Source organism: Malaclemys terrapin, chromosome 4, assembly GCF_027887155.1.
Source record: "Malaclemys terrapin pileata isolate rMalTer1 chromosome 4, rMalTer1.hap1, whole genome shotgun sequence".
Lineage (NCBI taxonomy): Eukaryota > Metazoa > Chordata > Testudines > Emydidae > Malaclemys > Malaclemys terrapin.
In genome coordinates, this window is record NC_071508.1 from 4,489,750 (window position 1) to 4,500,219 (window position 10,470).

At 41.0% G+C, this 10,470-nt stretch overlaps 1 protein-coding gene across 2 annotated transcripts; it reads right to left on the minus strand.

The window, feature by feature from the left end:
* Positions 1-2,050: 2,050 nt before the first annotated feature.
* LOC128836905 (olfactory receptor 1019-like) lies at positions 2,051-5,901 on the minus strand. Of its 2 annotated transcripts, XM_054027627.1 has the most exons (2): positions 5,851-5,901; positions 2,051-2,941 (listed from the first exon to the last, which is right to left on the minus strand). In XM_054027627.1, exons 1-2 carry the CDS (start codon positions 5,899-5,901, stop codon positions 2,051-2,053), a joined length of 942 nt encoding a protein of 313 aa, XP_053883602.1. The 2 variants fall into 2 exon arrangements, with proteins under 2 accessions (XP_053883602.1, XP_053883604.1); XM_054027629.1 differs by lacking the exon at positions 5,851-5,901 and having other exon boundaries at positions 2,051-3,007.
* Between the last annotated feature and the right edge of the window lie 4,569 nt (positions 5,902-10,470).

Below are 10,470 nucleotides of genomic sequence, written 5' to 3' on the forward strand. Positions count from 1 at the left end.
GGAGGTTGTTTCCAGTCATCACAACCAGCTGCCCTGTCTTCACGGCTAGATGGAAGGGGAGCATCCCAAAACTTAAGAGGGATCTCAAACCTTTTTTTCTGTTTAACATGGGGTCACAGGACGGAGAATGTTGAGAACCACTGGTTTTACTCATTGAAAACTGTTGCTGTTTTATGTAGGGCTTTTGTTTATTTATCTTCTCTCCAACCTATGAAAGAGTTTCTCTGGCAGTCCTGAAATTACACCTCTACCTCAATATAACGCTGTCCGCGGGAGCCGAAAAATCTTACCACGTTTTAGGTGAAACCGCATTATATTGAACTTGCTTTGATCCGTCGAAACGTGCAGCCCTGCCCCCTGCGTGGAGCACTGCTTTACCGCGTTATATCTGAATTCGTGTTATATCGGGTCGCATTATATCGGGGTAGAGGTGTATATCAATGGTCTGCTTTGTTTGGCTTTCTTTGGACTTTGTAAACAGTGAGACAGGTTCATCCCTGAAGTAACTCCCTTGTCTTGAGAGAATGATATGGGGACAGATCAAGAATGAATGTAGTCCAATCAATTTATAATGATGTATGATTGTGATGTACTAGTACACATTATGAAGTACTAGTGTGATGGGGCTATCACTATTCATAGCACCAGCAAGCTTCCTACACACGGTGACATTTGAATATTCATACTGGATATGCTCTGGTTAGTCCAAGGAAGTTTTGTCTGAATCATCGATCACTTAAATCCACTTCTTGTGCTCCTAGGAATACTGCTTATGATTTTTCCATATATGTACAAAATGGAATGACGCTATAGTGCCATAACATAAAAGGACTATTTTCCTTTCAACACTTTAATACCGGTACAGGATTGGAAACCCCATCGTGCAATCAACCACTGCCCATGAGCAAATACACATTTTCAATGAGCAGTTAGACATCCAGTTCCCTGGACAACTCCCTGGAATGGGAGTTTGGTGCCTTTATATCCCCAATTAAACTCCTGCAGACTGAACCAATATTGACTGAAGTCAATCGGAGTCTTTTCATTGGCTTCAATGAGCTTTGGATCTGTTCCTTGTTGGGCGTGGTTGAAAATTTTCCACCTAAACTTTCAGTTGATGGGGAAGAAATGGAACGGTTGCCTGGTAGGGGTATCGGGTCATCGGAAGAGGCTGATCATGAGGTCACCTGACAGAGAGTAAGGTGGTTATAAAAGGGCAGAAGCTGCTCTATTTGGGCTCTACCTGGCCATGTTTGACCAGCTAGAGCTGAGAGGAGCTGCATGTAGGAGCTAGATGAGGAGGGAGAGGAGCAGTCTGTCTGAACACAGAGGGATACCCAAGGAAAGGATGAGCTGGTGAGGTCCATTGAGGTTAGGATGTGTGTCCTTTTCTAAATGGGCTTGTGCTTTATTGGTGGAGTATTAGCTCTACAGTGTTAGATTCTGGTCCAGAGTGTCCCTCTCTGTGTTACATTCTTTACACATACTGTGTGGCCCTATGGGAGAGTTCAGCTGTAACCCACAAGGCTCACACTGTTCGGTGGCATTCTAGGACAGGGAGTGTTTAAGCTACGGCAGAGTCTGAACAGTCACCCCTGAGCCCAGGGACTAGCCAGCTCGATAGCAGGTTCTAGCTCTCCCAGAAAGGGTGCTAGGCTGAGGGCCTGCACCCTGACTGTGTGCCTAGGAACCCCGAGACTGCAGCAGTGACTGGCTCCATTCAGTCTCTGGCAGCTTAAAACAGCTGGGGATCCAAGCTGGGATTCCCCTCAACACAAGCTGGTGGGTATCCAGCAAGGGGAGCTGAAGGGGGTCTGTGACAAATGCTCCCTTTCAATAGTGATCTTTGCAGCCTCACGGTCATTCCTGAACCTGGGAAACTGAATTTCCAAGATGAACATGCCTGGATTCCATTTTTTGTTTTGTTTTGTTTTTGGAACAAGCCACAGAATACAGTTAAAACAAAGGAAATCAGAGCTATGACACAGAGAATTCACTATTTATTCACCACTTGTTTATTGATAAGCACAAATCCCAATAATTATATTAACTATGAACAAATCTTCTTGTTTATTGTCCTTCTGAAGGCGTCCTTCACCTCCTTGTTCCTCAGGCTGTAGATCAGGGGGTTCAGCATGGGAATTATGAGTATATAAAACACAGAGATGATCTTGTCTGGGTCTGTGGTATAGCCGGAACTGGGTCGTAAATACATGAAGATCACAGTCCCGTAGAAAATTGTGACGGCCGTCAGGTGGGAGGCGCAGGTGGAGAAGGTTTTGCATCTGCCCTTGGCAGAGTGGATCTGCAAGATGGCAATGAGGATGTACATGTAGGAGAATAGTACAATGAGAATAGTAGTCATGACCACTATACTGGACAAGGTGAAATGCACCATGTTAGCGATGTGGGTGTCGGAGCAGGACAGCTTAAGGACTGGGGGGATGTCACAGAAGAAATGGTTGATGACATTGGAGTCACAGAAGGACAGGGTAAATATAAATGGAGTCTGAACAACTGCATTCACAAAGCCACATATGTACGAAGCAACCACTAGTAATACACAAAGTCTCTTTGACATGACGACGCTATAGAGCAAGGGGTTACAGATGGCTATGAAGCGATCATATGCCATTACCGCCAACAGGCAAGCTTCATTGGTCAGAAAGTTACAGACAAAGAAAAACTGTGCTGCGCACGCAGCGAGGGAAATGGGTTTGGCCTGAACCACAAAAGTCATCAGCAACCGGGGAGCAACAACCGAGGAATTACCAACATCGGCAAGAGACAAATTGCTGAGGAAATAGTACATGGGGGTGTGGAGTCGGGAGTTGAACCTGATCAACATGATCATCCCTAGATTCCCCGCCAAGGTGATAACATAGATCATTAGGAACGACACAAAGAGGGGGACCTGAAGCTCTGGATGATCCATGAATCCCTGGAAAACGAAGTCTGTAACCATGGTGTGATTTCCCTCCGCCATTTCTTCCAACCATGATCTCCTTTACAGGGGAAAAGTGAAATGTACAATTAAACAGGAGCCAAGAAAAGACCAAGAGTGGATCCTCCACACTCATTCTGACTTCCCTCGTGAAATATTGTACCAACCCGAGGCAGTGGGAATACATCAGGGGACAATCCTAGGGAATGCACTGTTTGCATTACGCTCACACTGACCACTACATCTCAGGCTTTGTCATGCTGAGAATTAGCGCATACTGTGTATTAAAATGCATCCAACCTGATAGCCTATACAGTCAGAGGCAACAAAGAAAGGTAATGTTCCGTATGAAAAGGAAAGTCAATGAATATACAGAGAGACCAGTGAATGGTCTAGAGTTCATTCACTAGCCCTGCTTTTCTGTTCCTGATCCCACGGCCATCACTGGGAGCTCTGGGACTCCTCCCCTTTGAAAACTAGACCTGGAAAGAAATTTCAATTGAATTTTTTTTTCCAGGAGAAACGCAGATTCAGCAACACCAAAATCTTTTTAGTTTACATGACTTGTAAGTTTCAACATATCCTTCATTTTTTTAAATTAAACAATCATTTAAAAATGCTCAAAAGGAAAACAAAACTTTTTTTTAACCTGAAACATTCTGTTTGACCCTGATTTTTTTTACTTTAACATTTGCTGAAAATTTCAAATAAATTCCATGACCCAAAATGATTTTTTTCTGACTTTTTGAAATTGTTACAAACCAACAAATATGTTATTCACACAGCTCTATTGAAAACACAGGCCAGTTTAAATGCATTAACTAAATATGGATTTAGACCCCTAACAGTGGACATCTATAACAGAGATCTGTTATAAACCCACAGGGGTAACACATACCTTTTGCAGATGTGCATTATAACTATTTTCTCTCACACATTGCAAATCTTTCTACATGGCAGTGATGCTTTTAGCTGGCATAGACTAAAAGCCTTTTCCATGTAGGGTATCAGAGGGGTAGCCGTGTTAGTCTGAATCTGTAAAAAGCAACAGAGGGTCCTGTGGCACCTTTGAGACTAACAGAAGTACTGGGAGCATAAGCTTTCGTGGGTAAGAACCTCACTTCTTCAGATGCAAGTCATCTGAAGAAGTGAGGTTCTTACCCACGAAAGCTTATGCTCCCAGTACTTCTGTTAGTCTCAAAGGTGCCACAGGACCCTCTGTTGCCTTTTCCATGTAGATTCAGCAGGGAATGTGCTATGGTATCAGGCAACCTAGTCTGCAAGCTGCTGGTCTTGGCTTATCCAGCACTAGGCACTGACAAGTTCTTGTCTGGGTGTAGACCTGGGCAGGTCTCAGGCACTCACAGAAAATGGAAGCGCACAGGCAGAATTCAGGGAGAATGGTACCACTAGTGTTCCCGGGGTGATAGGGGTGGGTTAGCTAGAGCATGCAGAGAGCTGCATGGGCAACTGGCTTGAAGATAAACCAGAGCCTGGCCTCACATCCTGTTGTCTGATAGCACTGGTCAGCCTGAGTGGACAGAGACTGCACACTGGATAGAAAATGCTTCTGTGATTAAGCTCTCCCGTAACTCTGATGCATTGATACAAGACAGCCATTGCCCCAGAACACGAGCAGAACAGGGCAGGAAATGGTTTTCCTATCCCATGACAATTTTTGAGATATTGACAGTTTTTCCTGTCTTGAATTGTGACGGAGTCAAAACATTGAAATTTTTTGCTAACCAAAAATCAGGAGAAGAACTAAATTCAGGTCAATTGAAATATTTGATTTGGATACATTCTAGACCATTTTGGTTTGGTTGCAAACATTTTTTTTAGCTGCAATTAGCTGAAATTTCAAAATGACTTTTCACGTTGAATCATGAAAATGGATTTTTTTTTATTTTGAAACAAAAACATTTCAACAATTTATAAGCTCCCCCCAAAAAATGTTGAAAAAAATTGCCCAAACCAATCCTTTCCTGCAAACAGTTCCAGTTTTGATGAATGGGTGATGAAAAATGTGTTTAGTGGGAACATACCTGACCAGCTCTGATCACAACATTTTCTCTGAAAGCGATGATACAGACAGACTCCCAGCAAATGGGTGTTTGATACGTTTCATTATGATCTCCATTTGCTTCAAGAAAAGTTTGCAGATGATACTAAACTGCTCAAGATAGTTAAGACCAAAGCAGACTGTGAAGAACTTCAAAAAGATCTCACAAAACTAAGTGTTTGGGCAACAAAATGGCAAATTAAATTTAATGTGGATAAATGTAAAATAATGCACACTGGAAAAAATAACCCCAACTATACATACAATATGATGGGGGCGAATTTAGCTACAACAAGTCAGGAAAAAGATCTTGGAGTCATCGTGGATAGTTCTTTGAAGATGTCCACGCAGTGTGCAGAGGCGGTCAAAAAAGCAAACAGGATGTTAGGAATCATTAAAAAGGGGATAGAGAATAAGACTGAGAATATCTTATTGCTCTTATATAAATCGATGGTACGCCCACATCTCGAATACTGCATACAGATGTGGTCTCCTCATCTCAAAAAGGATATACTGGCATTAGAAAAGGTTCAGAAAAGGGCAACTAAAATGATTAGGGGTTTGGAACGGGTCCCATATGAGGAGAGATTAAAGAGGCTAGGACTCTTCAGCTTGGAAAAGAGAAGACTGGGGGGGATATGATAGAGGTATATAAAATCGTGAGTCATGTGGAGAAAGTGGATAAGGAAAAGTTATTTACTTATTCCCATAATACAAGAACTAGGGGTCACCAAATGAAATTAATAGGCAGCAGGTTTAAAACAAATACAAGGAAGTTCTTCTTCACACAGCACACAGTCAACTTGTGGAACTCCTTACCTGAGGAGGTTGTGAAGGCTAGGACTATAACAGAGTTTAAAAGAGAACTGGATAAATTCATGGTGGTTAAGTCCATTAATGACTATTAGCCAGGACGGGTAAGGAATGGTGTCCCTAGCCTCTGTCTGTCAGAGGATGGAGATGGATGGCAGGAGAGAGATCACTTGATCATTACCTGTTAGGTTCACTCCCTCTGGGGCACCTGGCATTGGCCACTGTCGGTAGACAGGATACTGGGCTAGATGAACCTTTGGTCTGACCTGGTACGGCCGTTCTTATGTTATGTTCTTACCTCTTAATTAGCCCAATTACTTCAGCTGAGCGACTCTGGGTGCATATCTGTGTGCATGAGAACAGTATGCGGTCAGCAATGTTGCTGAAATTAATATGAGATGTATGCCGATGGCAGTGAAGTATCTCATTCCTGTTTCCGATTTTTAGTCTAGATAGAAAGTTACCTGAAAATAGCTTGGGTAATTCCTATTTATTAAACAAACTGCTCTCAATCCCGCCAGTTCCTTCTGTCATGTTACCTGCATCAGGGGTTTAAAAAGTTAAGTTATTTAAATTAAATATACAGAACACAGGAATTTCCAGAACAGGTCCCCTAATGATCTATTTCTTCACTGTGATAGTCATTACAGTATGCTTCAGAGTTAGGTGCAAGCCATCATCATAAGCATTATGGAATAACATGGTTCTGGGGGAAGTTTCCTCCTCAGTCTAGACAGTAACCTGCATCAAGCCCCATGTCCCAAAGCCTGAGGTTTTTTATCTTTAAATGTTGTTGCCATTCCACTGTAAAATACAAATATTCTTAATATTCATACCTATGTCAAATCCTTTTTTGGATGATTAAGTAGATAGATATAAGGGTGAGTGGGGACAGATTCGATAGATTAATTACATGGCTCCAATCTACAGTGACTTCAATGGAATTATGGCCCACTTACACCAGCTGAAACTTTGACCCATTAATTCCAACGGAGCTGAACTGACTGACACCATTCTGAGATCTGACCCATTGCTGGCTAAGGGGCTGTTGGAGGCTATTGGAATTGAAATCCTATTTTTGGTCTCAGAACAGGCACCGTGAGGAAAGCGCTTTGCACCCTTCCCACGGACTCGTCCCTGTTTTCCCTTCCTCCGAATGTGAATTCTGACCGGCGGAGAATATCTGAATACCATGGATGTACTGGGTCTGATTTAGGCTGCACATATTCTGTGTATAGACTGAGAACGTCCAGCCCTATGGAAGTCATTCCATGCCCTTAAACCAGTAATAAATCCACTTTCAAAAAAAATCAGAATTCTTGGCACTTTAGGAAAAGTGAAAGTCTTTTCGACTGAATAAGTTACACAAAACATCAAATATTAGACATCCAAATGCCTTATTTTCAATTTTCTCCCTTACTCTATTTTGTTCTTACCAAAATAAATATCTCCAACAGTCAGGAAACTGTATTTTATGCTAAAGAAAAAACAAAATAAACAAGGTTGAAATAGCCAAAAATCAGAGTGCAGAAAAATCTAACTTCAAAAGAATAATCAGAGATAATGTTTATTCCACTTCTGTTGGAGCCATACTCATGAGACTTACCAGCGGAGAAAGAGCTATTTCATTCTTCTCTCTAAACACTGGCGTGTTGATTATACAGAGTATTTATATTTGCTTCAGTGGCCATTAGGGACAGCACCTCAAGACTCAGAATCACAGCCGAGGCAGAAATGAGATAATTAAAAATCCTGTACGTCCTTCTGGAGATTGGGGATAATCACAAAGATTTGTTGTCTCCGATAGTTGGGCATAAAAGTTCAAGTGTCTTCTGTATTCTCCTTCTTTTAGTTTCCAGATGAGCTGCCCCATTGCCCTGAATCAGAGAAATTCTCAACTGGTAGCCCCACCATTGCCAGGAGTACATTGTGACATATATTTGATAACAAAGTTTTTGATCTCAGTTGGCATGTTCTGTGTCTCTGGACTGATGGCTAGATGAAGAATTTATATCATTCTTCGCACAGGCAATATGGGACACCAGTTTCCACAGATCATTTCTTGGCCTGCAATAACCTGAGCAGAGTGGCTAATAAGATTGTGTCCCATCCCTGTGTTTCTCCAGAAGTGAGACGGCAGTGAAAGTTAACACTACAGACAGAAGCTGCATTTTCTATCTTTGCTGTTCTTGTCTTTTCCTTTTTGTGTTTGTTTATCTTATTTTGTCTTCTAAAAAGCAGGATCAGACGTCAACAACAACAGCAGCATTAATAACAGTTCCAGACCATCTCAACTAACTAAAAAGTGAGAAAGTCAAGCAGTAGGCATGAGCACAACATAACCCCGGAAAAATCTAGAGAGAGCTTCTGTCACTGCGGCTACATAAGCTGGGGGTGGTAAAGTAAAAAAATTGGTCCTTTCTTTCTTAGGCCCTCCTGAGTTCAGGGAAACAGGAGACTGCATTAAAACAAAATACCAGAGCCCATCAGTTTCTACTTCCCACTGGAACATCCCCAGGGCCCTGAAATGTAGCTAGCTGCTTGGCCCATGTATTCCGTTAACATTAATACCGCAATCCATAACACTCATTGACTGGATACAGCCGCGTGCTCAGTTACAGTCGGTTTAAGAATATTATAGAACGTTGACATATTTTTCTAATAAAATTATATGGAAATTTTCCATAAGGAATTGGCTTCAGGTTTGAATACAGTATAAAACCTCTTCTACTGGAGGCTGGGGGAGATGCTTGTTTATTCACTGAGTGGATTATTTTAGTTTGGAACCAAAGATTAAACCTGGGCAGGAAATGGTTTTCCTGTCCCATGAAAATTTGGGAGATTTTAAAAATGTCCCATCCCAAAAACTGATATTTTCCTTTTTTCCACAAACCAAAAAGCTGGGGGAAAGTTGATTTTGATCAATCAAAATATTTTGTTCCAATAGTTCAAATTAAATGAACATTAAACAAAATAATTGTCTAATTAACATTTTGAAACATTAATTTTGAACTAAAAAAAGGCAACTTTTCGTTTTGAAAATGTCAAAAATGAACATTTAGACAATTTTAAGCTTCTTTTTTCTTTCAATTTTTTTTAAATGAGTAATTCATTGAAACTGGAATTTTCCCACAAGAATATTTCATTTTTGATGAATCAGTATTTTCCAGTGCAGAAAGCACTGGGCTTAAATTGCAGCAAGGGCGGTTTAGGTTGGACATTAGGAAATGTTTCCTAACTGTCCGGGTAGTTAACCACTGGAATAAATTGCCTAGGGAGGTTGTGGAATCTCCATCATTGGAGATTTTTCAGAGCAGGTTGGACAAACACCTGTCAGGGTTGTTCTAGATGGTGCTTTGTCCTGCTATGAGTGCAGGGGACTGACTTATGACCTCTTGAGGTTCCTTCCAATCCTATGATTCTATGATTGATCCAATATTGCGCTCTAATATTTTTCATTGAAACTTTATTAATGCAAGATAAAAAGAACCCCCGTGAATAGGGTTGGGTAGCGGGTCAACTCTTGAATCCTGGAGGAAGTTGCATCTGAGTGTGCTTCAGTGGATTTATGTCCCCTCACCATTAATCACAACGGGCTAAACTCTATTATCCCTTGGCTCAAGTCTACCTCGCAGAGTTTAAGTGTAAGGCATTTCCATGGGGTAGAAAGTATCCTAACTACAGCTGGCCAAAATTCTTTGGCTGAAACTTTTTTTCAGAGAAAAATGCACATTCAGCTACACCAGAATGTTTGCCCAATTGTATTGGGTTCTTCGGGATGGAAAAACATCAAATAAATTCATTTCCCCACTGCTAAACCTTGCTGTTCAGTGTCCCACCTCTGCATGGAGGGGTGAAAGTAAAGCTCTAAATCAGTGTTGGTGAGAACAGGGGCTTGTTTGCATTGGGAAGCTATTCCTGAGCAAGGTAATATGTGAATTTAAGGCACTAGGGCTATTCCTGAATAGCTCCTGGTATGGACACTCTTAATTTACTGGATTAAACTAAACCGGAAAATGGCATTCTTCTATGCGGCCATGTAGGGAGTTACATTAGCTAGCTGTAGAGTCCGGTTCCTAACGCAATAGAATTGTGTCAGTGGTGAGAATAGGGCTAATCAGTGTATAGCAATGATGAGAAAAAAAATTGTATGATCAAAAGAGCTCTGTGAATAGCTGATTTCTTGGGTTGCTGGCTAGTCTGAAACATAAATGAAAAATTTAGTTTCTGGTTGATCCAAATTGATTTTTTTTTTTTCAAAAATTTCAATTTTTTTGGCTGACTGACAAATTGAATGAAATGTTTTGTTTGATCAGTTGCTGTTTTTGCAATTGTTATTTTTTTAAATAAAATTGAAGTAAATTTTGAAACAAAAAGTCTTTTAAATGGAAACCTTAAAATATTGAGACCTTTTAGATTTTTCTGAGATTTTAGATCAAAGCAAAACAATTCATCTCATTTGACACAGATTCATAAAATATTTCAGTTAACCCAAATCTGCGTTGCTCAGAAAAAAAGTATTTTGGTCCAACTCCCCTCTCCCCCCAGTTCTAATGAACAATATATCGTGTTGCTCAGAGTAAAACTATCCCAATTCAAATTAGTCATGAGGCTCACATTTTCAACAGTGAGGGTGGTTAATGGCTGGAAT

Coding starts and splice junctions, on each gene's coding strand:
- LOC128836905 (XM_054027627.1), bottom strand. CDS start 5,901: ATGGACTTAACCACCATGAATTTATCCAGTTCTCTTTTAAACTCTGTT. Junction 2,942..5,850: donor CTCTTTTAAACTCTGTTATA/GTCCTAGCCTTC, acceptor TTCGTTTTCCAG/GGATTCATGGATCATCCAGA.